This window comes from Cutaneotrichosporon cavernicola, assembly GCF_030864355.1.
Source record: "Cutaneotrichosporon cavernicola HIS019 DNA, chromosome: 4".
Taxonomy (NCBI): Eukaryota; Fungi; Basidiomycota; class Tremellomycetes; order Trichosporonales; family Trichosporonaceae; genus Cutaneotrichosporon; species Cutaneotrichosporon cavernicola.
Window position 1 is genome coordinate 3,070,306 of NC_083396.1, and position 27,195 is coordinate 3,097,500.

At 58.2% G+C, this 27,195-nt stretch overlaps 13 protein-coding genes across 13 annotated transcripts; 6 read left to right on the forward strand and 7 right to left on the reverse strand.

The window, feature by feature from the left end:
- Positions 1 to 151: 151 nt before the first annotated feature.
- On the reverse strand, positions 152 to 873 carry sconC (uncharacterized protein; the record flags this gene model as incomplete). Its single annotated transcript, XM_060601096.1, has 4 exons — positions 152 to 158; positions 194 to 396; positions 475 to 659; positions 762 to 873. The coding sequence occupies 4 exons, from the start codon at positions 871 to 873 to the stop codon at positions 152 to 154; spliced, it is 507 nt and encodes a 168-aa protein (XP_060457624.1).
- Positions 874 to 2,974: 2,101 nt separating this feature from the next.
- CcaverHIS019_0411800 (uncharacterized protein) lies at positions 2,975 to 5,237 on the forward strand (the record flags this gene model as incomplete). Its single annotated transcript, XM_060601097.1, has 3 exons — positions 2,975 to 3,223; positions 3,263 to 5,121; positions 5,156 to 5,237. 3 exons carry the CDS (start codon positions 2,975 to 2,977, stop codon positions 5,235 to 5,237), a joined length of 2,190 nt encoding a protein of 729 aa, XP_060457625.1.
- A 79-nt stretch (positions 5,238 to 5,316) lies between these two features.
- On the reverse strand, positions 5,317 to 6,383 carry CcaverHIS019_0411810 (uncharacterized protein; the record flags this gene model as incomplete). The annotated part of the gene is made up of 2 exons (XM_060601098.1): positions 5,317 to 5,680; positions 5,866 to 6,383. The coding sequence occupies 2 exons, from the start codon at positions 6,381 to 6,383 to the stop codon at positions 5,317 to 5,319; spliced, it is 882 nt and encodes a 293-aa protein (XP_060457626.1).
- A 939-nt stretch (positions 6,384 to 7,322) lies between these two features.
- Positions 7,323 to 8,813, forward strand: CcaverHIS019_0411820 (uncharacterized protein; the record flags this gene model as incomplete). Its single annotated transcript, XM_060601099.1, has 2 exons — positions 7,323 to 7,457; positions 7,506 to 8,813. 2 exons carry the CDS (start codon positions 7,323 to 7,325, stop codon positions 8,811 to 8,813), a joined length of 1,443 nt encoding a protein of 480 aa, XP_060457627.1.
- Positions 8,814 to 9,556: 743 nt separating this feature from the next.
- Positions 9,557 to 11,145, forward strand: CcaverHIS019_0411830 (uncharacterized protein; the record flags this gene model as incomplete). Its single annotated transcript, XM_060601101.1, has 3 exons — positions 9,557 to 9,747; positions 9,798 to 9,884; positions 10,539 to 11,145. The coding sequence occupies 3 exons, from the start codon at positions 9,557 to 9,559 to the stop codon at positions 11,143 to 11,145; spliced, it is 885 nt and encodes a 294-aa protein (XP_060457628.1).
- A 79-nt stretch (positions 11,146 to 11,224) lies between these two features.
- CcaverHIS019_0411840 (uncharacterized protein) lies at positions 11,225 to 12,397 on the reverse strand (the record flags this gene model as incomplete). Its single annotated transcript, XM_060601102.1, has 3 exons — positions 11,225 to 11,793; positions 11,928 to 12,062; positions 12,112 to 12,397. The coding sequence occupies 3 exons, from the start codon at positions 12,395 to 12,397 to the stop codon at positions 11,225 to 11,227; spliced, it is 990 nt and encodes a 329-aa protein (XP_060457629.1).
- A 632-nt stretch (positions 12,398 to 13,029) lies between these two features.
- CcaverHIS019_0411850 (uncharacterized protein) lies at positions 13,030 to 15,426 on the forward strand (the record flags this gene model as incomplete). Its single annotated transcript, XM_060601103.1, has 3 exons — positions 13,030 to 13,256; positions 13,398 to 14,077; positions 14,123 to 15,426. 3 exons carry the CDS (start codon positions 13,030 to 13,032, stop codon positions 15,424 to 15,426), a joined length of 2,211 nt encoding a protein of 736 aa, XP_060457630.1.
- A 208-nt stretch (positions 15,427 to 15,634) lies between these two features.
- On the reverse strand, positions 15,635 to 16,858 carry CcaverHIS019_0411860 (uncharacterized protein; the record flags this gene model as incomplete). Its single annotated transcript, XM_060601104.1, has 2 exons — positions 15,635 to 16,673; positions 16,800 to 16,858. 2 exons carry the CDS (start codon positions 16,856 to 16,858, stop codon positions 15,635 to 15,637), a joined length of 1,098 nt encoding a protein of 365 aa, XP_060457631.1.
- Positions 16,859 to 17,258: 400 nt separating this feature from the next.
- Positions 17,259 to 18,450, reverse strand: CcaverHIS019_0411870 (uncharacterized protein; the record flags this gene model as incomplete). The annotated part of the gene is made up of 3 exons (XM_060601105.1): positions 17,259 to 17,678; positions 17,713 to 18,110; positions 18,159 to 18,450. The coding sequence occupies 3 exons, from the start codon at positions 18,448 to 18,450 to the stop codon at positions 17,259 to 17,261; spliced, it is 1,110 nt and encodes a 369-aa protein (XP_060457632.1).
- A 251-nt stretch (positions 18,451 to 18,701) lies between these two features.
- On the reverse strand, positions 18,702 to 19,519 carry CcaverHIS019_0411880 (uncharacterized protein; the record flags this gene model as incomplete). Its single annotated transcript, XM_060601106.1, has 3 exons — positions 18,702 to 18,812; positions 18,857 to 19,124; positions 19,260 to 19,519. 3 exons carry the CDS (start codon positions 19,517 to 19,519, stop codon positions 18,702 to 18,704), a joined length of 639 nt encoding a protein of 212 aa, XP_060457633.1.
- A 239-nt stretch (positions 19,520 to 19,758) lies between these two features.
- On the reverse strand, positions 19,759 to 22,983 carry CcaverHIS019_0411890 (uncharacterized protein; the record flags this gene model as incomplete). Its single annotated transcript, XM_060601107.1, has 3 exons — positions 19,759 to 19,993; positions 20,170 to 21,461; positions 21,988 to 22,983. The coding sequence occupies 3 exons, from the start codon at positions 22,981 to 22,983 to the stop codon at positions 19,759 to 19,761; spliced, it is 2,523 nt and encodes an 840-aa protein (XP_060457634.1).
- A 1,820-nt stretch (positions 22,984 to 24,803) lies between these two features.
- CcaverHIS019_0411900 (uncharacterized protein) lies at positions 24,804 to 25,268 on the forward strand (the record flags this gene model as incomplete). Its single annotated transcript, XM_060601108.1, has 1 exon — positions 24,804 to 25,268. The coding sequence occupies one exon, from the start codon at positions 24,804 to 24,806 to the stop codon at positions 25,266 to 25,268; it is 465 nt and encodes a 154-aa protein (XP_060457635.1).
- Positions 25,269 to 25,889: 621 nt separating this feature from the next.
- Positions 25,890 to 26,356, forward strand: CcaverHIS019_0411910 (uncharacterized protein; the record flags this gene model as incomplete). The annotated part of the gene is made up of 2 exons (XM_060601109.1): positions 25,890 to 26,315; positions 26,348 to 26,356. The coding sequence occupies 2 exons, from the start codon at positions 25,890 to 25,892 to the stop codon at positions 26,354 to 26,356; spliced, it is 435 nt and encodes a 144-aa protein (XP_060457636.1).
- Between the last annotated feature and the right edge of the window lie 839 nt (positions 26,357 to 27,195).

Genomic DNA, 27,195 nt, shown 5'->3' on the forward strand with positions numbered 1-27,195 from the left:
CTTGCGACTCTGTCGTATACACACCCTTGTCCTTGCCGCCCGTCACGTCGAAGCTATACATTGTCACCCTACACACGCACTCTCAGCCAATGACATGGATTACAACGAAACGAGACCATCAAGCCGCGAGCAGCTAGATAGCACGCGACGTCTAGCGGCTGAATGTCAGCATAGCACTTAAGGTTATACTCACTCCTCGGCCCACTCGTTCTCCTTGCGAATCTGCTCCTCCTCCTCGGGGGTGAAGTCGTTGACAATGTTGAAGAGCTTGCGGATCTCCTCAGGGGTCTTGCCCTTGATCATGTTGGCGACAGTCTTGCAGCCGACGTCGAGGAGGGGCTTAATGTCGAGGTAGTTGGCGGCGAGGATGATCTCAAAGAGCATCTCCTGGTCGACCTGAGGTGAATCAGCGCACGTCCTTGGTCCTTGGGTATCATGCGGATGCGAGCGTGTGAGCTGCGTGACTCGACTCACCTGGATAAACTTGGCATCCCACTCGCTGATGTCAGAGGCCTTGCGGCGCGACTCGTCGGCATCGTTTGCGTCGGCGGCGGGCAGGGGCTCGTCCTTGTGGTGGTCGCAGTACTCGAGGACCTTGACGAGGACAGCCGACGAGACGTTGGGGAGAGGGATGGGCTCGTCGCTCTGGCCGGGGAGGTCTGGTTGGTTAGCGTGTCCCACGATATAGGAGGGGAGGCGAGGTGGAGGGAATCGCGGGTGACGCGTCGCGTGTGATACGAGCTACAATGTGTAAGACTTACCCTCCATCATCGACTTGATGAGCTGAGAGCGCTCGGCGACCTTCTTCTCGACCTTGAATGACTCCTCGTCAGAGGTGACGAGGGTAACCTGCTCCTTGATCTCGGTAGACATTGTTGTTGGGAAAAGGTGAGGTGGGTGTTGAAGAGAGAGAGGAAGGGAGATGGATGAGTTTGGTGTTTGGTTGTTGATGAGTGGCAAATGGGAGATTAAGGAGGAAGAAGAGTTTACTTGAAGTGAATAGAGTGTTGATGTAGACTGAATGTAGAATGTAGAATGATGAATGGGTGATGAGGACGACTAGTCTGACACAATGAGACAGCAGCTACAGTCGTGTATTGAATTGGATCTAGGAATTGCAACAGGAATTGTTATACAAAGTGAGATTACGGATTAGGTGGGAAGGAAGGTCTCTCCCTCTCCTTATACTCAACCTCCCCCCTTGGCCTCTTTCAGGCCCAAAGATGACACGCATACCCTTTCCCCCATCCCCCATTTGAATCCATCGGAACCCAACCACACACGCGTATTGTCTATACGTTACCCTCACATTACACACAGCCTCACCCATGCACCCAACGGTAACTTCGAAAGAGCGGGATCAAACTCTTGGCAAGTGAATGCATACTGCTTAGTTGACTCAACCATCAACACATTACCACTCACAGAATACACGTCACCCTGAACAATAGTAACTTGAGCTGATACATTTTCTCACTGAACTAGGGGAGGTTCGTCCCGTGTCGGCCATGTCTGTACCTCTAGATGTTACACAAGTTACACAATGGGGCGAGGCCATCAGCGTTCAGCCATGTAGACAAATGACAATGCAAAAGCCGCGTGAGGCTGATACGTGAGGTTGAGTGAGATGGGAGTCAGGTTGAATGTCCTGATCGGCTGACTGACGGACATTGTCCATTGTCCATTGTCCATTGAGTACTGTGGGTTGTGTGGATAGCATGAGTGGTTGCGATGGTGGCCATTCGATCAGACATGATTAAGACATATGCAGACATGAGATTATTGAATCCACGTAGGACTGTTAGGCCGTTACCAGTCTTGACTCGTCAAAGTACTAGTTGTCAATGGTCAAGCAGAGGAGGTGGGAGTGGGTAACTGTACTGTACTGTGTACTGCAGTCACGAAGGCACGAGTCCGAATGTTTCGAAGAGCACTAGAGCTGCTAGGTTTGTCAATTGGGTTATGGGCTGGGGGCCACAGAGTTGGATGGATTAGTGTGTCGGCACGGTTTCGGCAGTTGGATCGGCAAGCAAGAAGCCAATTGATTTAGAAGTGAGATCATAAAAGACTATGAGATGACGACTCGTGTGGGCAAAAGGCAGACCGCAGACGGCAGACGGCAGAAATGGGCTAATACCCCCCTAATGCCGTTCATATGCCGTTCACCAAAGACAATTGAGTTGCCCAATCCTCATGGCTCATGGCCAGGTTCCGATCTGCCGAGCTGCCGAGTCTGGTCGTCATTTCACTTACCTAAATAACCCCACATACCCTCAAGCTTAATGGCCTACTCCCCAGCTGGCCCAGCTGTCCATACAGATGATGGAAAGCTATGTATGATGATTTACTAGGTGGGGGCCTGGACAACTATCTATAGTCTGATTGTCGTTACTCTTACCACACATAGTAGTATCATTTAGCCATCTCGATATCTGTCTCACTCCCACTTCCAGCTTACTCTACCTACAGTATCATTTTACTCTTTGAGACCTTCATTCCCCCGCATCCTCTCGCTCATTCTCAAACGCCGAGACTCCTACAGCGATTCAGGTACATTGCGTCCCCGCAAGCCCTTGACCCCGCCTCCCCGCCCCCAGCCCTCAGCCCTCCGCCCCCCGCCCTACAAGTGTTCGACCGCCCCCCCTTCCCCCGGTATACGCCCATCCAACATCCGCCCAAATCCAGTCTTGTCGCCCAGAGAGCACCTACATCCCTTGATTCTCTTTCGCCAGCACCTTCATTCACTCCGTCTGGGCGCTGACGACTTGCATCCGCTCAGCGCCGGCGCATCTCTCCCACAATGTTCAACATGAATGGCAATGGAAAGCAGTCCAACCAGCCAGCCCAAGACCGACAACAGCATCACCAGCAGCAGGGGGTGTACTTGGCAAACCCATTCTCCCTCCCTCCGCCGGACGTGGCCCTCAACTCCCAAACCAACCTCAATGGGAAACGACCGCCTGATGCCCGCGCCATGGACGCCAACGAGCGAGACTTTATGCAGTTCAACCCCTTTATAGCGGCTGGACCTGGCCCCGAGGGTACACAGCCACTTCCTCATCAAAGTGGCCCGCTAAGAACACCGATGGTGAACGCGCAGCGGTTATTCGATTTTGGTATGGGTACCCCCGACAACGGACAGAACAAGAAGAAGAAGCGCAGCAGCCCCAGCGTAGCTCCAGATGAGAAGCGCACCAAGACTGGGCGCGCGTGCGACGCATGTGTATGTTAGCTCCTTGGAAGCCGCCTCTGCTTACACTAGCGCACCAAGAAGATTCGTTGCGACATTCTCGCCGCAGGCGACGAAAGCCAGCCGATCTGCGCACACTGCAAGCAGTATAGCATCGAGTGCACCTTCTTCCTGCCGATCACAGAGACCCGATTCAAGAAGAAGCGCCTCACAGAGGCTGCATCATCACCGGCAAACAAGCCCGCGACCAACGGTCCCGAGGGACAAACTCCCGGCGGCCGGGCGTCGATATCGTCGCTTCTACACTCGCAGATGCCAACGAGCACGTTTGAGCGATTCGATATGGCCAACCACGAGCACTGGGAAGTGTTCGAGGACGAGGATGGGCGCATCAAGGTCGAGGCATTCGCAGAACATCCAGACGATGCCGACGGTACCAGCGCCCAGCGCCTCGCCAAGTACGTGCTTCCTCCGAGTATGATGAGTGCTCTTGTCAACTCTTACTTTGATCACGACTGGAAGCGCTGTCCCATCGTCGACCGAGCCGAGTTCTTGCGGCAACGAAAACCGTACCCGTTACTGCTCTACTCAATGTGTGCGGTGACGGCCACGCGCCGCGAGTTTCCGCGTGAAGCCTTCTCGCGGATGCGCGGGCTGGTCAACGGCCTCCTGCGTGCCAACGAGATCCTGAGTCATACCAAGATGGAACATGTGCAGTCGATATTGTTGTGCTGCACCAACGGCGACCTGAATGCCCAGCCCGCCGCGCCGACGGCCAGTGCGGCTAATCTCCGCCTTAGCGTAGCGTGCCGCATGGGCCAGGACCTCAAGCTCCATCGCGAGGATTATGTCAAGGGCGGGAAACCCCTCACGGTTGAGGAGCAGGAGGCACAGCAGCTGAAGCGCCGCATCTGGGCGTCGCTCATGGTGTTCGACGCATGGTACGGATGCGTGCTCGGCCTGCCCGTCATGACGAATGTGGCCGACTGTGACGTCCCGCTGCCCTCTCCGTACCGCATCACACCGGAAGGTCCCGTGTTCGAGGAGAGTTACGCGGCACTGATTGAGAACGTCAAGCTGGCGATCATCGCCGCACGCATCCTACGCACCATGTACGGCCCGTCGGGGATCAACCAGAACACCGACGCCGACTTGCAGGGGATTCTCGACGAGATGTCCGCCTGGCACGACAATGTTCCAGAGCCATTGCGCTTCAAGGGGCCAGATAGCTCAACGCTTGCCGGCATGCTGCAAATGCAGTTCACGGCCGTGCAGTTTCTGTTCTGGCGCTGCTGGTTACGCATTACGCACCCACCGCCGCCGCATATCACGATCGTACTCCACGTGGCGCGCTGGAACCAGCTCGTACAGTGGTCGAGAGAGAACATTGAATGGCTGAACGAACACGACCACGCGCTCGACACGTACTATGTGTTCCCGTACACGGCCACCTCGTGTGCGCTGATCCAGTACCACAGCTGGGCTCGCAAGAGGGACCCCGTGATCCTCGAGACACTCAAGCTTGTTCACGACGTTGTCAAGCGCTGGGAAGAGGCGCTGCAGCCGGACCAGATGAGCACGCGCAAGAAGAGCTGCGAGACAATGATGCTCCTGTACGAGGCGGCACTCAAGACTGTCCCCGACGATGATCGGTATGAGCGTTCGGAGGGTACACCAGGGAGCAGCGCGTCGCGCTCTGGGACAGAGGCCGGACAACACGCACCGGCGTTTCCGAGTAGACCGACGGCTCATTCATTGCGGGCACAGCAGACGAGATACCTTGAGCGACTCGAGGGCGAAGGTCCGCATGTCGTCAACTACCCTAATGAGGCGAACACGGGCGCTGAGCTTGTGACGTTTGACGAGCCCTTTGACGACGCGCTGCTGTTCCTCGACAACCTCCCCAACTCGCACTATGACTGGGCGGCGTGGTAAGCATGCGAATTGGGTCGAAATTGACAACAGGGATGGGTACTTTGCCGCGATCGACCGCGCGCACAGCGCAAACATGGAGAACAACGGCACAGTGCAGGGGCTGACGGAGTGAGTAGAAGAAGCTGTTTTTTGACCTTGTATCTTTAGACTGTGTTGTGCTGGGATGCATCGCGTCTCCCATCTACTAGTATCTAGGCCTTGCCGGTCGACCCCAGAAGGTCACAGAAGCGCCTGCACTCGCTCTCGTACGCGGCCATTGCGTCGTCGATGGCCTCGGGCATGGTCTTGTCTGCGAGTCCCTTGCTCAGTGCAGCGCAGTAGGGGTCACGCAGCCAAGAGTTGACGTTGACCTTTGTCACGCCGTTCTTGATGCACTCGCGGAAGAGGTCATCACTGATCTCGTCGGTACCGTGAAGGCACAGGTAGGGGACGCGGCCGGCAAAGCGCGCCTGCAGGTCCTTGAGGATCTCCTGGCTGAACTGGGGCCCACCCTTGACAAACTTGTAGCTGCCGTGGAGGTTGCCGATGGAGGGGGCGAGGATGTCGGCGCCGGTGCTGGGGTTAGCGAGATGTCAGCCATGAGTGAGCGAGGGCGAGGGGGGCGAGGTGGAACCGGCAAAACCTCTCGACGGGAACGTCGGCTGTGTCCCCACTGGTCTGCCCTCATCTCCACCATCGCCGGCTTCCTCCCCACCCCCTCCCCACCCCCTCCCCACCCCCATACGACGGCCTTGACTCACCCCTTCATGAATGCCTCGGCCTTCTCCGGGTCCGTGAGCATCGCGCCCGAGATCTCACGAAGACCCGCCTCGCCTCCCTCGAGACGACCGAGTTCGACCTCGGTCGCGATGCCGTTGCGGTTACACCGCTCGATCCACGGGCGGGCAATGGCGATATTCTCATCGTCGGTATCGGCATGGCTAGCGTCCACCATGATACTGTCAAACTTGGTCCCATTCTCAGCTAGCTGGAGCACATATTCGAGCTGTTCCTCATCGGTCGCATGGTCGAGGTGGACCGAGATTGGCACGGATGCGTTATGGGCAATGTCGAGACAGTAGCGCAGGAACGCGCCGCCACCGTGCATGACTGTGACGGGAAACATTTGGAGAATGCCAGGCGAGCGCTTGGCTTCACAGCCGCGAACAAAGGCGAGAGCCTGGTTGGTGTCGTAGACGACCTGGGCGATGATGCCGTATCGGCCCTCTTCGGCGGCCTTGAGGATCTGGAGGGTGCGGTTGTTCTTGAGCCCCGACATTGTGAGTGAGTGAGAGTGAGAGAGAGAGTGAAAGAGAGTTGGAGACAAGGAGATAGGTGTCCATGTACATGTACATACATGACTGTTGGGGCTTGTGGGTGGGCTTGTTGCGGGATGGTGTGCAGTGCTGTGGTGACGTGCCGTGACGGGGATAGGGGACGGTAAATCCCGGCTATCGGCCCGGTCCGCCTTGCAACTCGACCAAAGTCCAAAAGTCGCCGTTGATTGTTTGTGGCGGTGGGCGCCGCGAATGGATAGGAACGAGCGACTGATGCATTCGGCCGAGTAGACACGGCTCACCTCACCGGAGGGTCCAAGGTCCAAGAAGAGCCGCAACTCGTACCGCGTCCCCATGCCTCCATACCGGCATAGATCCATGACAACTTCAGACTACCTTTTGACCTCCACAATGACAGCGTATCGATCTTCCGGAGCGCTGGGGGCGCTCGACTGCGGCACCTTGGCGAGGTGAACCGGCAGCCAAGGACGCTACGGGTCGATGTGTCGGATGTTGTGTCACGAGACTTGTTCTTGTCTTGTTCCTTTTCATCCCGACGTGTAGTGTGACTGCTCAAAGGCATTGTAAAACACGCACCACGTGATCTTCGGCCCGATGCGACCACGCGAGGATAGCTCCACAATTCCGGAATGGAGCTCCAACAACAACACAGACGCCACCCCGCTGCGGAGCCTGCGAGCTATGTCCGGTTCGTACAATCCTTAACCCAACCCCGCAAGAGGGAGATGTGAGTCGGGGAGATTGGCCCGGACGCGACCACATCGTTCCGCATTCTCCACGGAGCACCACCTATATTAGTGTACATGTCGGGGCGTCGTTACTCGATACCGCCGTGACTTGTCATTGCCACTTGAGCAAGCAGCCAAACCTGGCCAACACTACCACTACCACTACCACTACACCCCCGCTCCACACCTCAAATGTCCGACAAGTTTGAGAACGAGCATTTGGGACCGAGCCAAGTCGCCGAGCAGCAGGCGGCGCTTGCGGCATCGTACGTCCCCGGCTCGGAGGCAGAGAAGAAGTTTCTGCGCAAGATTGACATGCGGATTGTGGTGAGTAGCTTACGCACGGTCTCTTGCACTTGGCCACGCTGACTCCAGCCGTGTATCTGGGCCTTGTACACACTGTCGTACCTTGACCGTGCGAACATTGGTAATGCCAAGACCGGCGGCCTTGAAGAGGACTTCAACCTCACCTCAACGCAGTACAGTGTGTGCTTGCTCGTCTTCTTCATCTCATACGTGGTCTTCGAGATCCCGTCCAACCTCATCCTCCCGCGCGTCCGCCCCTCGCTGTACCTCTCTGGTCTTTGCATCCTTTGGGGCGGCGTGAGCGCGTCCATGGCGGCCACTAGCAACTGGAAGCAGCTTGCTGGTGTGCGCTTCGCCCTCGGTGTCGTCGAGGCCGGCTTTGCACCTGGTGTCGCATTCTACCTCTCGTCATGGTACAGGCGGTACGAGCTGTCGACCCGTTACTCGCTCTACTACACTGCAACGGCTATCTCTGGCGCCTTTTCGGGTCTCCTGGCTGGCCTCATCACACAACACCTCGACGGCGCAAAGGGTCTTCGCGGATGGCAGTGGCTGTTCATCATTGAAGGCGTTGGATCCAGCTTTGTCGGCTGCTTTACCTGGATGATCATGCCCGACTGGCCTGCCACCACAAAGTTCCTTACCGAGGAGGAGAAGATTCTCGCCGCCCAGCGCTTGGCATACGACGGTCTCGGTGCGACTGGTGATGGCGAAAAGGTTTCAGAAGGCAAGGCGCTCAAGATGGTATTCAAGGACTGGCGCGTTGGATTCCTCGTCGTTCTCTACATGCTCTCAACAGGCGCCCAAACCATCCAGTACTTTATCCCCACCCTCGTCGCCGGTATGGGATACAAGGGTTACGACGCCCAGTACCACACTATCCCCGTGTACGCCAGTGCGTTGGTCTACATCCTCGTGTTCTGCATGTGCGCCGATTGGAAGCGCAACAAGCCGTTGTTCATTTGCATTGCAAGTGCGATCGGTGTTATTTGCTTCATCATCACCGTGGCCAATACCAACAAGATGGTTCAGTACGTCTTCCTGATCCTCGGCTTTGGGAGCGTGTACGCGGCTTGTCCTCTCATCCTCACATGGGTGCCGAATGTGGTTGCTTTCCCGGCCGAGAAACGCGCGGTCGCGATCGCCCTCGTCAACGCGATGGGAAACAGCGCATCCATCTACGGCGTGTTCCTGTGGCCCAAGTCGGATGCGCCGAGGTACATTCCCGGTTGGAGCGCGACTACAATCTTCATGGCCCTCATTGGTGTCCTTGCAGTTGTGTTCACTCTCCTGCTCCGCAAGTACCCTCCCGAGGAGCCTGAGGGTTTTGTCGACCAGTCGGAGGTCGCGCGCAAGGAGTCGATCTCGGAGGCGTAGGGTATGGCGAGTTTGGCTACAGTTCATGTGAGCAGCTGGGCGTTCAGGCGGGAGTGGGGAGGCAGCAGGGGGGTTAAGGATAGCAAGAGTGTAATGCATTTCATCAAGGGATGGCATGTCGGATGGAATGACAGCAGTGGCTTCTCCGTGCGCCCGTGCTTGGCATGTCGCTTGCCAGTAGATGGCCTCGAGTCGGTGATAGCGACCGCGCGTGATACGCTGAAGTCGGCGGCGTCAGAGTGCGGATGCACAAACCGGCTCTCCTCCTGTCCTGGTCCAAAACACTGCTGTCACGTTGCCGGACCAAAAGATCGACGAAGACCTGATTCGAACAGGCGCTCCCGAAGGAAATTGATGACCTGCACACTGGCACGTTCTAGTCAATCGCGTTAACCACTCCGCCACTTCGCCCGTGATTTTTTTCCGTTTCTAGTGTGTAGAGAGGGCTGGGATGGCGGGTAGTCTGTGACGACAACTCGTACGAGTTGGTTAGCTCGACCGCCTTGGGCCAGAGCCAATTGCCGCTTCAAGGCACGCAGCACGCAGTTTGCCCTGTGCAGGACGGCAGAAGCTTATTTCATAGAACACTGGATCACTTTGTTCTAGATGCGAAAATCCCTGTTGTCGAGGTAAAGCACCCGCAGTCGCGTCTGCCTGACATTCCCCTCTGCGTTTCATATGCCTCATCCGTACCTTCAACGACCATGCAGTTGTTGTGTTCTTCTTCTTTCTACTCACCACTGATGCTGCCCACCCCACCGTTATCGCCCAAGAGCGCGTCACCGCCAGCCGCTGCCCCGGACCAGGGCGATGGCGTGGCTGCACTTGTAGGGGTGAGCCGAGCGGAACCAAGTCGTCCCGGAACGTTGAGGCGCGCAATGGGCGACGCCGAGGTCGCGGCGTACGTTGTGTCCCGTGATGGGACTGGTGATTTGTGAGTGACATGTTACTCTCAGTCCTTGGGATAATTTTATCTGACCAAAGGTACGCCCACGCCAACACGTCCGTCCCGCATACACAAGCGTGTATGGCATGGGCGCTGGTACTCCTCCGACACCCGCTGCTCGCCTCGTGCGTCGTCGCTTCACATATCCTCTACACGCGTCCGGAAAGTGTGTGCGCGGCGCTTGCGGCCGCTGACGGGCGTCTCACCGTCCACAATGCGAACTTGCTCGACGCGCAATTGAATGGGCGAAGGGTACTTGCGTCCGATTCACCGTCGCACCTCTCGGTACGTGGACTACCTGCCGAGAATGGGGCAGGGGTTCCAACACAACGAGGGTGTGAGATCCTTATTTCGGTGGCGGGGCATGTCGCCGACGCGACCGCGGTCCATCGACTACTGGACGAGGTGTTGGGCCTTTTTTCTATTCCGGCGACACAACTACAAATCATGATCCAGGATGAAGTTGCGCGTACCCGGCCCCTCCCGCCTGCTTTGGAAAACCGATTCACCCTCACCTCTCTCCAAAAGGCTGTGGGAGTGACAGCAGCTCTTCGGGCCCAAGTACAAAGCCACACGTTTCCGCGGACACAGGCGGCGCGCGTGGCGGTTCCTACTCGTACATACTCGGTCGAACAGAGTGAGAGAGTGTTACACCGGTGTATCGAGCGAGGGGTCAGTCTCCGCGCTGTGGTGACTGCACTATGTGCAGTTGCATGGGCGAGAAGGACGCAGGATCCACGGTTACCAATGTACGTTTTTAGTAGAATGGGCTGACCCAGTTCCATAGCGCTCAACCATGACCTTGAGGGATCGGAGACGTGCTTGGCGTCTGTCGCAGTGCCGGTTGTCATCTCGTCTCTCGCGCCAGGTGTCTCGTCTCTCGCCGCAGATGTCGCTGGACTGGTGTGGTATCGCGCTTCCGCACTTGACCGAAAACTCAGCCGACTCAGCCAACTCGGCCGAGAGCACAAGAGTTGTCTACATGTCGCGCGATTGCGTGGTGCCACAGCGCTGGCGGCACGGAGAGCGCTTTGTGCCGCGCGGGTCGAGGACGCACGAGTCGCGGCTAATAACCCTGGTCTGGGACTCGGTATCGTGATCCCTCACCGTGCAGCTCCCGTTCCGCTAGGCGTGCTCGACCCCGACGCGCCTGCACCACCCGCTGCTCCGCGCTGTCTACTTACGCTCACCGTGTCTGAGCCAACGTACTCTTCCGACGTGGACAGCGTGTTGGTCGGCGCGCGGATGCCGCCTGGCGAGGTTGGCGTGCACGCATATGTCGCGGGTGGAAAGCTTACGCTCTCGCTTGCCTACGACGTCAACGGCGCGGTTGAGGGGTGGTGGGCGGACGTGCTGGGGCTTGTGAGTGATGTTTTGCTGCAATAGAGTTTCATCATATAGTCATCGTTGTATTCATCTCATGTAATACTAGGGGCGTGGGATAGTCTGGAAGGGTGCTGGCGGCTTACCGCGCAGGGATGCTGACGACGACTTCGTCCTGAGTAGGCGCGCTGCCCTCCAGCTCAGAAGCCCAAAGTGCAGCGCCGACAGTGCTGGAGAGGCCGAGGATGACGCCGACGACTGGCACCATGTTGAAAAGCAGGGAAACCATGCCAAACGCAGTGTAAGCACCGCGACGGCGGTCGATAAAGTTGGCACGGCGGCTCTTGTCCCATCCCTTGAGCTGGAAGTAGCGGGCGTGAGCCGAAGGACCCGACTTGTAACCGTTGTAGCCGAGGAAGAAGACGGGACCTATGAGGGGGATGAAATTGAGCGGGAGAGTGAGGAGATAGCGGATGAGGTTGTCGGTGCTGAGTTTGGAGAGGGGGCGAGAGAGGAGTTTGCCGAGCTGGCGCGCACCAGAGCTCTTGGTCGTGACTGGGCGCTGCTGCTGGACGAGGGCCGCGTTGCCCTTCTGTACCAAGACAGCGTCGAAGAGGTCGACGTTGAGCTGACCAAGGAGGAAACTCTTTCCGAGGAACATGAGGATGATGTACGCCTCGCCGAGGACCAGAGGCACGGCGCCCATGAACGCTGAGGTTAGCGGCTTGGGTGACTCAAGTCATGGGACGGTATAGTATATGCACAGGTAAGTGATCACGACTGCGCTGTACCTAGTTTCGACGACATTGATGACTTGGACTTGGACTTGGACATTGAGAACATACCGAGTGGTCCGGTGAAGAAGGCGAGCCACGCGACTTGAGGGAGGTAGAGGAAGAAGAAGCATGCGGCGACGACGCCGGCCGACATGAGCAGCGCTCGGAGTAGAAGAGGGAGGACGGGGCCAATGAGGGTGGGATCTGGCGTCAGTGTGGCACAGCCGAGCAGAGCTGAGCTCGCACCACTCACGGGTGAGGATGTAAAGCGCGCCACGGAGAGGGTACGCCCAAGCGCCGCTAGCCACAGCGTCGGCTGCCAGACTCGCGACACCGCGCACCTGCCGTCCAGCGCTTTGGGCCACAGTACCTGTCGCACGGCCTGTGATGGCCTTGTCGCCATCTGGGACGGCAGATGCCTCGGTATGGCGCTGTCGCACGCGAGTGGCTTCTGGCGAGGACTGGATCGGCTGAGCAGGTTCCTCGTAGGCAGGCGGCGCGGCGGCAGCGGGGGCGTCAGCGGGTCTGATCTCGGTCATTGTGTTGGAGTAGTGGAGTGAGACGAGTTGAAGTGGAGTGAGACAAGTTGGCGCGCTTGTAACAACAAGTTAAGAGGATCCCGCACTGGTCATATCAAAAAGGGGGTGACGTCAGAGAGTGGTCATTGCCTCCACCTTGACGTCGACGTGTTGATCCAAAGTCCACGTGGAGCAAGTTGCACGTGACTAAAAGCTGAGCCGTGGTGCGTGGAATCTCATGCATCTCATGGTCGGCGAGGCGCTTTGCGTTGGCCGTGCATGTCCGTTGCAGGGCCGCGGAACAGGGCGGAGTGTATGGTGGACCAGTACGCCGAAGCGAAGCGAGTATGGTGGGCAGAGCAGTTTGCCGAGTGTACAGTTTCGAGTCCTAATGAGACCCCGCCCAAGGGCCCCCGCAATGTTAAGGGCTGAGGCAAGTTTAGGCATCGGCTATGTTACATATGTTCCGGCCGCTCGGTGCGACTGTTCCGGAGTTAGTTAACTTACTCTAGTTGAGCCTGGCAGGTGATACCGGGTCTACCACGCGTAGTCTTCTCGGGTCATCCACTTGAGCCCGCCTCTCGCAAAGACCTAGTAAAGACAAATACTAGCAAAAGTCTGTCACTCTTACTCTCCCCCCCACATCATCGACCATGTTGCGCCGTATCGCGCGTACTCGCCTTCCCAAGCCCGTGGCTCGCGCCGCGCCCGCTCGCGCGCTGACCGCCGCTTCCACCTCGCGCGTCGTGCCAGTGACGTCGTTCGCCAAGCGCCAGATGGCGACGGCGACGGCGCAGCCGTCGACGCTCTCGCCCAACGCACAGGGCTTCGAGCCCCGCACCGACGCAAAGAAGCTCAACAAGGTCCTCATTGCTAACCGGTGAGTAGAGGAGGAGGGTTGTGATGCGGCGCTTGATGTACAAGCCCTGCAACTGGGCATGCTCGAGCCTCGAGCGTGATGGTGCGGATGTTCTCTCCGCCGTGCCTGCCTTCGCGTTCTGGAAGCCGCGCTGACGCAAAGTGGTGAGATCGCCTGCCGTGTGATCAAGACGGCGCGCCAGCTCGGTGTCAAGACGGTTGCCGTCTACTCTGACGCCGACAAGGACTGCCTGCACGTCGAGATGGCCGACGAGGCATACCACATCGGCCCTGCTCCCGCTGCCGAGTCGTACCTCGTTGCCGACAAGCTGCTTGCCGTGGCGGCGGCGACGGGCGCCGACGGCATTCACCCCGGTTACGGCTTCCTGTCCGAGTCGCCCGAGTTTGCTGCGGCTGTCGGCAAGGCTGGCATCGCGTTTATCGGTCCTCCTGCCGAGGCGATCCGCGCGATGGGTTCCAAGCGCGAGTCAAAGGAGATTATGATTGCCGCGGGTGTGCCATGCGTTCCCGGTTACCACGGCGCCAACCAGGACGAGGACGTGCTCGTCAAGGCTGCTAGCGAGGTCGGATTCCCCCTCCTCATCAAGCCGACTCACGGCGGTGGTGGTAAGGGTATGCGCGTTGTTCGCAAGATCGAGGACTTTGTCGAGGAGCTGCGCTCGGCCCAGCGTGAGGCCGCCAAGTCGTTTGGTAATGACGAGGTCCTGATGGAGCGCTGGCTCGAGCGTCCCCGTCACGTTGAGGTGCAGGTGTTTGCCGACTCGCAGGGCAACTGTGTGAGCCTGTGGGAGCGTGACTGCTCGGTGCAGCGTCGTCACCAGAGTGAGTAATTTTTTTTTGGCTGGCTGGCACAAGCTGACGACGTAGAGATCATCGAGGAGGCGCCTGCCCCAGGCATCTCGGCCGCAATCAAGAAGGATCTTGCTGACAAGGCCGTCGCTGCTGCAAAGGCCGTCAACTACGTCGGCGCCGGCACTGTCGAGTTTATCATGGACGCCGACTCGGGCGAGTTCTTCTTCATGGAGATGAACACGCGTCTGCAGGTCGAGCACCCCGTCACCGAGGAGGTCACTGGTGTTGACCTCGTCAAGTGGCAGCTCTCGGTCGCCGCTGGCAACCCTCTCCCCGTGACCCAGGACGACATCCCTTGCATCGGACACGCGTTCGAGGCGCGCATCTACGCCGAGCGTCCCGAGGCAAACTTCCTCCCCGACGCTGGGCGACTCATCCACACCGCTGCCCCCCGCGACGCTCCTCACCGCCTCGACACCGGCTTCCGTGAGGGTGACGACGTCTCGTCCTACTACGACCCCATGATTGCCAAGCTTATCGTCCACGGTCGTGACCGCAACGAGGCGCTTGCCCTCCTCCGTTCCGCTCTTGACCAGTACCAGGTCGTCGGACCTAGCACCAACGTCGAGTTCCTGCGCGCCGTCGCCTCGCACCCCACTTTTGTTGCCGGCCCCGTCGAGACCAACTTTATCGAGCAGCACCACGACGAGCTCTTCCCGCCCAAGGTGGTTCCCGCCGAGATTCTCGCCCAGGCGGCACTCAGCATTGCGCACCACGAGCCGGGGAGTGGCGCATGGGCTGCCCTCCCTGGTCGTCGTTTCTCGGACGTGAGCGAGCACACGTACCACTTTGACGAGGGCGAGGTTGTCGTTCGCCAGAACCCCGACGGAAGCTACGACCTGAGCGTTGTGGCTGGTGACCACGCCGACGCACACCAGGCCGAGGACAAGGGCAACGCCGTGCGCCTGCACGCTCGTGCTACGCGCACTGGTCCCAACGACCTCGTTGTTCAGTTCGACAAGTCGCGCGCCGAGGCGACCATCATTCCCCACGGACCCAAGCTTGTCGTCTTCACTCCCGAGGGGTCGCACACCCTCCGCCGTCGTGGTGCCGAGGTCGAGGCCGAGGGCGAGGACGGGGCTGCGGCTGACGCGCTCATCTCGCCCATGCCCGCGACTGTTATTGACGTTCGCGTCAAGCCCGGAGACAAGGTCACGGAGGGACAGGTGTGCGCAGTCCTCGAGTCGATGAAGATGGAGATCAACATCCGTGCCGAGCGTGACGGTGTCATTGCCGCTGTTACCGCCGAAAAGGGCCAGGCTGTCGAGGAGGGCGCCATGCTCGTGGCTCTTGAGCCTGTCGAGGGGGAGGCCAAGTAGGGGATATAGTTAGAAGCTTCAGATGTATTCAGTAGACGCGGATGTGTGCGGATGTGTGGAGAGGTTCAAGTGTACTCTGGCGCAAGTGCCCAACATTCATACGACTGAGAGCATCCATGTACGGTCTGCTCCATCTCCATACTCGTACCGCGCATGGTTGACTATCAACTCATTCGGGGTCTCTAGGGATCAGTTACAGGTCCAGCAGCTACTCACAGAGCTTGGACGGCGAGCCGGCGCGGGGCGAGTCAATCTCTACGACGAGCTTGCCAAAGTTCTTTCCGTCACGCATGTCGGAAAACAGCTCCTCAAGGCCGGCCATGTTATCGAGCCCGTTGATGCTCTTACTGATAATGGGGGTGATCTTGTGCTGCTCCACAAACGCAAGCATGTCGCGGAACTCCTTGTGCGACCCCATAGTCGAGCCCTTGAGCTCGACGTTGGCGAGGACGGCAGTCATGAGCCAATCCATCTTTGGACCGACAGTCATGCCATACTGCGAGATGACGCCGCCGGTACGTAGCAGCCTCACAGCCTTTTGAACGATTGGTCCACCAGCGCCATCGATGACCGCATCGAGATAAGGTCTGTTGGCGGGGAGCATCTTCTTGAGCTCTTTCTCCCATCCGTCCTTTTTGTAATTAATACCGCCCTTTGCGCCGAGCGTGATTGCGCGAGCAATCTTCTCGTCGCTTCCCGACGAGACGTAGGCGTTAACGCCCATAGCTACGGCGAACTGGAGGACATGAAGGGCGACACCACCACCAATACCCGTAATGAGAATGTTCTTGCCCTTGTCGGCCGCTCCTGATTTAGTCACGAATGCGCGCCAAGCAGTCAGGCCAGCGAGGGGGAGGGCAGCGGCCTCAATGGCATTCAGGTGGGCTGGGGAGCGCTCAACTTCGGATTCAGGGAAGACGGCGTAGTCGCGAGCACAGCCCGAGTCCGAGTGCTCGGTGCCGCCAGCAACGTGAAAGTTGTCGGTGGGAGGGGGGCCTTGTGGGTCGTCCTCCCATCCCCGCATTGGGGCGGCGATGACATTGGCTCCAACCAGCCCACGCTGACAGTTCGGACCTTGTTCGAGAACGGTTCCGTAGCCGTCGCCGAGGAGGGCTGTGTTGAATGCAAGACCGGGGTAAAGGTGTTGCCGGATGAAGAGGTCGCGGTGGTTGAGGGCGGCGGCCTTGAACTGAACCAACACCTCGCCAGGTCCGGGCTTGGGGATCGGGACTTGCTTGACCTTGAGCCTGGGGTGAGCAGGGTAGGAGGAGAGTGTGGGAGGGCATGGAGTGCACGGCGACTTCTCAAGACGGCGAGAGCCAGCAGCCAGCAACTGTACCAGCTCCAGGCCAACAGTGCCGAGTCCGACTCACGGGTAGTATACCTGGCCCGGCTTGCCAGGAATCTTCTCAATGACGAGTTCGCGCGGCATTGTTGTTTGGATGTTGATGGAGAGAGTGTTCAAGTGTGGTGTGGGAGATTAAGTGGCAAGGTGACGGAGGAGACCGAGATGAGGTGACGGGTTTCGGCTATTTCCCGGCCCGACCAATTTAGGAATCTTAGTAATCTCATTGTATTTCTGCGGCATCTGGCATCTTGCTGTGTCACCATTCAAACAGCAGTGGGAACGACTGCAGCTTGCTGATAAACAAGACGCGGGTACTGACTAGCTGACTATCAGCAGCTCGGAATCTCCTCCATGTGTGAGTTGCACATGCATTGATGGGGTGATGCACGCCATTGGAGTCACACGCGCTCCATCCCAACTGCTCAGTTCATCATGGGTATGCAATCGTGTGTCCAGATCTATATCCCCCTCCGCTGCCAGCTTTCTACACCATCTGCCACACCAGCTTGGAGCGCTGGTTCCAGCCGCCGATCCAACCTGACCCGTCGGGGTCACACTCCGGAACAGGCTGGCCTCCCCAACGCAACAGCTGGCGGTCAAAGTACGCGACCTTGGCATTGAAGCGCTGGTCGGCATCAATGTCGACCTCGATTTGGCCGCACGTCACCGTCTTGGCAAACGCAACTAGTGTTGCGAGCCATTGCTGAACGCCGGCGTCGGGGACACCAGCCGCTGCAGCAATCAAGAACACAGCTTCAAGGGAGAAGAGAGTGTAGTGTCGCCTGCGGGTACGCTCGAGTTCTGGGGCGAAGAATTTTGCGGGGTCCTTGTGTTCGGCCGCAAGCGTCTGTTGGACGTAGGCCGCAGCGTTACCGGGGTCGATGATGGAGAGGTGGGAGGCGTACTGGGGTTAGAGGGTAGAGTTTTCGTATACTGACAATGGCGTGGTACCACAGGGTGATGTTATTGGCGCTCTCACGGGCGCTCTTGCCCTGCTCGCCCTCGGCCATCCACTTGGCCTGGGCGGTGAGCCACTGGCGCATACCGTCGGCGATCTCGTTTGGCATCTGGAGCACACTGAGTGCCTGGTCGACGAGGACGATGTATCGGAGTGCAATGGCAAACGCCTTGTCTCCGCCCTGGCCGGGGATACACTGCGAGTAGTTGACCTCTGGGACCATTCTGGTGGCCGGGTCAAGGAAGAAGACTTGAAGCAGCTGGTTGGCCTTGGCGGTGTACGCTTCGGCTTGAGGGAGGCAAGTTGCGCCGAACGCGAGCGCCTGGATCGCCCTTGAGGCCTCGTGTAACTGATTTTGCGCCTGGGGGAGTTTGGAGTCTGGCACCGTGTCAGTTGGCAGAAAGTATGGATGGAAAAGAGACTCACCAGGGTTCTTGTGCCCGTCCTTGCGGACCCACTTCCCTCCTTCGTTCCACCAGTATGGCTTGACGGTGTAGAGTTCATTCGGACCAGCACCGACGGGACACACGGCTGGGCTCTTTGTGACGCTAAATGGTTCAACAGTGAGGAGTTTGTCGCACACTTGACGAAGAGTTTTGTGACTCATGGGCGGCGGCGGGATCGGCGGCCGCGGGAGGATGACCTGGTCGGGGTACTTTGGGATTGCTAAGAGCTTCTGCATTTTGACGGGGGCGTCAACCTCTTCGTAGTCGGACATGGTGAATGGATGTAATCAGTGGGAGGGGGGTAGATGAGTTGATGAAGTTATGTAGTCAATGAGAGGGGAGTAGATGAGTGATGAGTTGATGAGAAAGTGAGAGTCGGTTGTTGTCACATCGGGGGGAGTTGGGTCGTTGGTCGATCGCAATGACGTCAGAGGCACTGTGTGAAACGCTTGGGGATTGTCAAGGCAAGGTACAAAGTGGGCAACAAGTGATTCTTCAATCTAAACTCTAGCTTTGATACAACCTACTTGACAGGCGGCGTCCACATCAAAGACCAGTACTGAATCATGGTACCGCGGACAGGTCCAGACACTGTATCCTTGACCACAAACCCGAGTTTCTCATAGAACACAACCTGGCGTGAGCATGGGCAGGTCAGATGAGATCTCCCGCACACACATTCTCCTGGGTCTGCGTGAGCAGCGTCACGATCCGTCCCTCGGTCGTCGCACGCTGCCGCAGTTGCGCAAGCAGAGCCTTACCCAGTCCGCGGCCCTGCGCCTTGGGCGAGGTCGCGAGGAACGCGATAAAGTACTGGTCACTGTTGTCGGGGAATGAGCGCTGCTGTAGATCGTGCTCGGACGCGTGCATTGCATCATGCGCTTCTCGGATGGCGGATGGGAGCGACGCGCGGAAACCTCGCGTCGCCTCCGTCTCCTGGTTTGGTCTGTGCGTTAGTGGCTGTCGGTTGAATCGGCTGGGTTGCGACACTCCCCCACCCCTCTTCCTCCTCCAGATCTGACGACTCCATCCACGCCCCTCTTCCTCCTCCAGATCTGCGCCGTCGACAACCCTCACTCACGTAAGGTCCGGCGTCCCTGGCGGCGCGACGATCATAATGGCCTGCACCACCCCCTCCTCGGTAGTTGCCGTGTACGCCTCAAGGTCTAGAACCCCATGGCGGAGGATGTTGGTGTACCGCGTCGAATGAAAGTTGGGGTGCTCGCCCCGCGGGCTGATTGCCTGCGCAATGTAGCCGGGCTCAAAGGCGTCGTGGACGACTCTTGCAGCCTGTGTGAATGCCGGAGAGGTGGTTGATGTCAGACGGTCGATCTTGATCATGTTTATTGAGAGAGTGGATGATTGTAAAGAGTAAGTTGTGCGGCGGATATAGCCGCTATCGGCTGATGGTTGCCCATCAGTCAAGAGGCTCAAAATCCTGGTGGCAAGTCGGTCGATCAGTCACTTGGTAATATCTGGCAGAGCATGCAGAGCAGCCTGCGCAAGCTTCTTCGCCTTTACACGGATACATGGGTCTCAAGCATGATACAACCCCTACATACTTACACAGTTACTCGGGGCTACTGCTGCTCATCATCCCTACTACCGCTGCTACCCTTGTTGCCTCTAGCCTCTCGTGCCGTCGATTGCGATTGCACCAAAGACGCCAGTGCTTGCACAAGGGCCTGGTCCAGATTCACAGACGCCATCACGGCCGCCGAAGATAACTGCGGGGATGGCTGTGTCACGCTCGCTGGGGCAGGTACCGTGTTCGTCGGCGCAGGCGCATTTTCAAGGATCCAGAAACTGACGTCGCTGGTCCGTGTGAATAGCTGGGAGGTTCAAGGGCGCGTGTATAGCTGGGAGGTTCAAGGGCGCGTGAATAGCTGGGAGGTTCAAGGGAACAGCCTGGAACGGCGTTCCCTGGCCCATGTGCTATGTTCCCATGCGCGTTCCCTGGCCCATGCGCTATGTTCTCGAGAAAAGCGGACCGAAAGCGAAGCGTTCCCCATCGCCGTTGAGATGTCGAGTCCAAAGATGAAGCTGCCGCATTCGCCGGAACGGGAACGGGGCGGCGGTTCCCCACCGCAGATGTCGGATTCGTCTGCGTAGGTGCTGGGTTCGCCTGCGCAGGAGCTGGCGCCGCCGGTAGAGGGGCTGGCGCCGCCGGTAGAGGTGCTGGCGCCGCCTGCACAGCTGCGGGGGCTGCCGCCGAAAGTCCTGGGAACCGAAAGCGAAGCGTTCCCCACATCCGTCGGTTCCCGAACGCAGATGTCGGATTCGTCTGCGTAGGTGCTGGGTTCGCCTGCGCAGGAGCTGGCGCCGCCAAAAGTCCTGAGAACCCCAGCCCAGAGACTCCGTTACGAATCTGACTTTCCCCCTCGTCTTCAAAGGTGTCTCTCCGGTTCCTCCTGGCCTTCTCCCACAGTTTTTGATACTTGTTCCGCTGGAGACTTAGGTTGCTGTCGGCATAGGTTTCCTCCTCGAAGCGCATCTTACCAACCCGCTCGCGGTACTCGTCCATTGTGCAAAACGTGATGCGGTCGCTTTCGATGGCGCAAGTTTGGGCAAATGTCTGCAGACTCTGGGGCGCCGAGCCGACGCGCCTGGCTTCCTCGGGGAATGAGGACACGCTGTCAACTCCCAAAACCGGATCAGATGGCTTGAACGGGAACATTGAGGAAGGGAGCACAACGGTGTTGACGAAGAGCACGCGTACGTCGTGAATAATGGCGAGATACAACGCTTTGCAGACGATTGCGCGCAGCCGATTACGGGCGATTTCGGGTACTGGATGAAAGATGAGGACAAACTGAACTGGATGCGCCAGTTGGACCATCATACGGACTGCCTGACAGTCGCGGATGAGTTCGTTCTCGCGGCTTGGATAAAGTGGTTCAAGGACCCGGTCAAAGTGAAGCACCGTTTCGGCGTCACAGTTGAAGACGACCTTGCGGAGGTTTGGAGTGTAGCGGACTCCTGGATCACGGAACGGGACATGCTTGTTGAATACATTACCGCCCACTGTTCCGAGAACGACAGTGTCGGAGGGAATTGCTTGTGGCTGCCAGAGAACCTGTACCGTAATGTGGGAGACTTGAAGAACGTCGAGTGGCGGCACCTGCCGCAGGAACGGAACAAGCAGACGGCACCAGAGCTCATCGGTGCTGAGTCGCAGACAGCGAACAGCCGCGGCGACTCGCATCAGGGCACGGTTCGCCGCCTGGATTTGCTCGCGTTTACCGCAAGGGAAGTGTACGTTCGGGTTGTCCAAGATGTGAGGCTGGGGGAGCGTGGGGAGGCCGCAGAGGGGAAAGAGGGCAGGCAGACGTTCTCCGTCGATGTCACCGATGGAAAGTCGATCCGGGGGGGCGGGCCAGGCGCTGACGCCCCTACTAAGTACACTATCGACACGGTCACGTATCCCTCGGCAAGAGAGGCGCAGAGGAATAAGTGTCGTGCGTGGAAGATGAGAGATGATGTTCTCCACTATATGGGGGTAACTGTCATAGTGCAGCTCGACGGAGAACGCCTAGAGATCAGCTCTTGCGGTAATAGACCCAGATTTGAGACGTACCGTTGAGCTAGAGGTGGCCTGGTACTTAGGCAGGCTGGAGGTGCTCATGGTGTGGGAGATGGAGTGACGGGTGGCAAATCCTGTGAACGATGAAGGATGGATATGAGGAATGTATATCAAGGCAAAGTCACGGTACCCCAAGCTACCACAGCTGACCTCCAACACTGACCAGAGCGGTGCTCAGTCACCGCCACCTCCATTCTACCTCCCTGTCAAACACCTCACGACCTACTTTGGATTGATACTCATCCATGCTGATGAAGCGGATGCGGTCGTAAACGTCCGTGCCCAGATCATGCCCCAGAGTAGCGCGCACATAGCGTTCGAGGGGGTGCAAGTGGTTGGGCTCAGCGCGTTTCCAGCTAAGAAAGTCAAGCGGAGGAAGCGTGATGCCGAAGCCGGCAGCGAGGACCCCGTCCGCATCCACGGTGATGTAGTTGTCAAACTCAGATGAAGGGACAGGGATGCAGTCGGGTGGCACCTCGGCGATGTTGACGAGGGTGACGCGGACTGGTTCACGCTCGTCGAGGTCGGGGTCGGGGTCTGCGGCCTCGAGCGCTTTCGTTATGATGGTGCGAAGGAGGGCACGGTCGCGGGCGTCGACAATCGGCGACGCGGGTGGGAGAAAGACGATGACGAGCTCCTCCAGATCGCGAGTTGTGAGAGCTCGATGCAGAAGCGAGGGAAAGAGCGGCTGGCTGGGGTCGATGTTGTACACTACCCGGCGTGCGGAAGCGATGAGCGGAGCGGGCTCCGAAATCGGGAAGCCCGAAGAGGGGTGCGGCGGCCAAGGTGTGCGCACGACCACCGTGTCCGGAGCGAGGGAGAGAGCGATGGACTCGTCGTCCCGCGATCCAGGGCGTAGCCGGAGTGTACGCAGAGCTGAGAACGCACCTTTTAGGGCGACCAGGCGCGGGTATGCTAGGAAGTCGGGGCGCCCGTCGATGTCAAGGCTGACCGTGTCGGCGACGATGGATCGGATGCGCAAGAGGAGGGGGAGGATACGGTCGAGTGGGGCTATTGATGCAAGCGGGAGGAAGGCGGGGTGCCATCCCTTGCTGCCAGCAGGGGAGACCCGGTCTTCCCGCAAAACAAGGTGCTTGGCCAACGCTACATCCACCCTGTCGCAGAATCCAGACGAGGCACCGCGCAGCGCGAGGAGTGCAGAGGTGTCCGCATAGCTGAATATGGCGTCAATGATGTCTGGATAAGCAGTGTGGTCGATCATGGCAACGTTGAGAGAGTGGGAGAGAGAAAGTGTCTGAGAGAGGTCACTCAGGTGGAGGTCACATTAGGTATGGAACAAAGTGGCTCCGCGGAATGCTACGAACTGGATGCAAAGGCGGGCTGTACACCAGCTGTGCGACATGCAAGCGAATGCTGTGACAGTCTTGCAAGCTTGCAACGTGTAAGCCCCAGAGGCCCCAGCAGCTCCAGTACTCTTCCAGATCCATAGGTATCTCGTTAAAACACACATCCCTACGCCACGATGTCTGTGCGTGCACGGTACTGGTTGATATTACACATACTAGATCTACACATTCCAAGGGTCGTGCGCGACGATGGGATCGATGAGATGTATACCACTGCTGACTCTTGCATGCATTCTGTTTGGTGTTTGAACATCTGTAGCGAGAACCCAATCTCGGGTAATTGATAACCCCCGCCCAGCCATATCCCTGATCAGTCCGGCTGCCGCGAGACAAATAACTGAGGTAGAGTAGAGGCGGCCATGCGCGGCCACTTGCTCAAGATGGTCGGGCATGGCCGGGCGACGGCCCGCCCGTTCTCGAGAGGAGTTGACTTACGTCCCAGATGGGGACTGTGCAGATTGGGTTATCAGCAAGGCGTCCAGGTGAAGCCCTCATAAATGGCTACAGACTTCCCCCATCCTGCCGCCTGCTCTTAGCCTTGCCCGGAACTACGCGTGAGGCAGTCATTGGTTGGAACTGGCCCAGCGGGGATCATTGCCCTTGAACAGCTCGTGTAGGAGAAGACCTACGACATCGTACGCATCTCCGAACGGCGCCAAACAGTTGGCTGAGTGGGCCGCGAGATGTTGCCCCGTCCCTGGCTTACCCAATTTAGACGAACTATAAAACGTGCAGCTGGAGCCAAAGTCTCCCTTCCCAGGGTTGGTGTCAGCACTGACGCCCAAGAGCCCGAGTCCATGGCTCGTCGAGTCGTCGATCTACCCCTACCTCGCGGACCCCACCGACAACCTCCCAACCTCCCAAAGGCTGTTCTCGCACCTACTTCCCTCCATCACCATCGAGTGGTGGAGGAGCCATTAACCTGGGACCAGGCTGTTTGGGATGAGCATTGTAGGTTCAGACCATCTGATCGAGACTGGGTAACCGTGGCCCAAATCGTTGACCGCTCGGCCGCTCAACGACCGCGTGCCTGGGCTCTGGCATCTTGTTGCGTACATCGCCGACTCCAGACTCATCTTCACTGCTGCCGCCGGACTCACGTTCAAGACCTTCGAGTTGCAGGCCATGTATGGACCGCGCGTACTTGCTGAGCGGTCCTAGACTTTGCGGAATGGGGATGAGATGACGTAGTGGGAGGCATCCCGGGTCAGGAAGCGTTGCGATGGACCGTCCTCCCTAAGCGTCAACCCCAACTGTGAGCAGCACTTTGAGCTCTCGATTGGGGGGGGGGGGGGGGGGGGGGGACGCTTGAGGGCCCTGGCGAGCGGGGGATCGGGGGCATTGATTCAAAGTTCAGGCGTTGGTGGCATTACGCTTTCGTATGGAGGGACACGAGTTGAGGAAGAAGATGTGGTGTCGGGTGAAAGTAGTCTGTCAAAGCTGTAGCCCCATGCATCGTCAGTGCTCTTCCGAACCCCACTCGGGAGCCTCCCACTCCAGCCGAAGCGAGGGCTCTTTTGGGCGGATTCAGTGGCACGGGACGCAAGCACGGGCCCATCGCAGTGCCTGTCGCCCTCATGTCGGAGCACACGTCGCCCCCTCTTCGTGATCCGATCTCTAGTCAATATAGGTCCCACTCCTCGATGCCAAGAGCACCCAACACCCTTCTTTCACCATGCCGCAAACACCCGCCCCCAAATGGCTTGAACCGCCCGAGCTGCCCAGCATGACGGGCTTGAACGACACGCGCTGTGTTGCCTTCCCCGGCGCCGATGTCAACTCCGAGTCGGCCCCACCCATGTGGAACGAAACGTACAACGCAGCGACCACCATCGTGTGCACGTCGTACAACCAGGCGTTCACGTATCCGTGTTGCCAGTGGCTCGGCGGTGAGGCGCGCACCTACTGCGGCCGCACCCAGTGTCTTGTCAACAGCACGCTCAGCAACTGGGTCTCGTGTATGAACCTCCTCGACGGCGAGCTTGGCGCCGCTAAGCACGGGTCCCACCTCGGCCAGACGTGCACCCCGCAAGGCGTGTCGAGCAAGGATGCGGCCGCGGCCAAGTCGTCGGCTCGGCGTGCGCGTGTGACGCTCGCGGCGGGCGTGCTGCTTCTGTTCGGCGTCCTGGCTGCTGTCTAGGTGAGTGGTGTTGGGGAAGGTGCTGATATGTTTGAGTTTCGGATTGTAATCGCTCAAGCTGGGGTCTCGATTGATGAAAAGTAATGCTATGTTGCAAGATTGAACCCCCAAACGATACCGAGCCAGTGCCGAGTGCGGAACCCCCAAAGCGTCAGTCTTGGCCGTGCTGCGAGATGCGTCTTGGCGGATGGATGGTGGGTAAAGAGTTGACGCGTGAGTGGAGGTTGTTTAGGGTTGATAAGGGATTGGTGGGAGAATCAATTCAGTCTTTGCTTTGCAGATTCAATCCATCTCCTTAAGCAACCCTTCAAACCTTCAAACCTTCAAACCTTCTCAATCCTCACGCGCAGCTACGCGCCAGGTTGCGCAGGCGGAGAGTTCGTCTCCGACTTTCTGGATCGAGATGGGGTGCCCAGAGTCGCCGTCCCGCTCCGGATGAGAGACTGATCTGGACTCATCTACTCATCCACCATCCTCTACTCATCCACCATCCTCTACTCATCCACCATCCCTCTATTTGGTCTCTCGCGTTCTCTTAAACCTGATCACTCTTATCATCTCATACTCCGGCTCTAGACCTTTGCGTTCCCGCAGCTGCAAACTGCCCAACGACTCATCATCATGTCCACCGCCCCCGCCCCCGCCGCCACTTGGATGCCCACACCCCCCCTCCTACCAATGGTCGACATCGAGGACCCCCGCTGCTCATCTTACCCTCCCCCGTACACGGCTGACCCCGTGAGGCCGGAGTGGGATGGTGCGTACAGCGGCATCATCTGCACAACGTACAACACGTCATACACGTATCCCTGCTGCGAGCAGTTGGGGGGTACGGCACGCACGTGGTGTGGTCGGGTCCAGTGTGCGTTGAACGACCGCGGAATCGACGACTGGGGTATCTGCATCAACCAGCTCATGGCCGAGACTGGCGGCCAGGCTGTTGGTCTCGCGTGCGACAGTCCCAAGCTCGCGAAGAGCGGGGCTTCAAAGCTCGGCGCGGGGGTTGGAGTTGCAGGCCTTGTGGCGCTCGCGATGTGTGTGCTTCAGGTGAGTGTATCCACGGGCATTGTTGATCTCAGATGGCGTGAAAGTCGACTGCATGATCAAGCTGTCTCGTCTTTACATCTCTTCCTCGAAATCCTACCTATCTTTTTGTTGTTTCGTCATGTATTACTCTCCCACATTAGCAGGTAACATGCGCGTACGTTGTTCTGCGTCAGCTCGCGCTCCAGGATCACTGGGGTGTTGGGAAAGGCCGGGCGAGGTTGTGGAGATCAGTCCTGCGGGTGATGGGAAGCTGTTAATGCCTCCTGTGGCGACCTCTTGAGCGCTTACTATGCAAAGTGCGGCTCGGGGCTGTACAAGCACATAGATATGAGGACAAGGCGAATGACCAGGAGGAAAAGGAGAGTACACATGACCTAGGATGTCAACAAGACAAGTGCGCATCGAGGTCCCCAACTTGCCAGCCCCACTCTTCATAGCTTGCTTGAATTATGAAATATCATTAGCATTCAATTACAACTTGCCCCTCCAAAAGGTATTAGATCTGGCTAATTCTGCTAATTACCTCAGGAATCAATCTGAGCTTTCTTGACGATAAGGTCAGGGTGTGCCCTATCCCTTACTCTCTACTCCGCCCCACTCTTACCCAATCATTAGAAGGGATTAGCTCAAATAACAATACAAGACATGTAATCCTCCAGGTTGTGTTTAGAAAGTCAGTCGCGACCTCGCCACCTAACACACTGGCCCCGCAGTTCCTCGTGCTGAAGCTCTTAAGGCGCATTCCCGCGACGCCCTTCTTTCAAGATCTGAGCCGTACTGCACTGTTACTGAGCTGGATGGCAAGACGGGTAATGATATGTCCTCATCGAGGACAGCGCAACAATGAGCATCGGCTTCCGTATGGTGTGGAAGGCAAAGT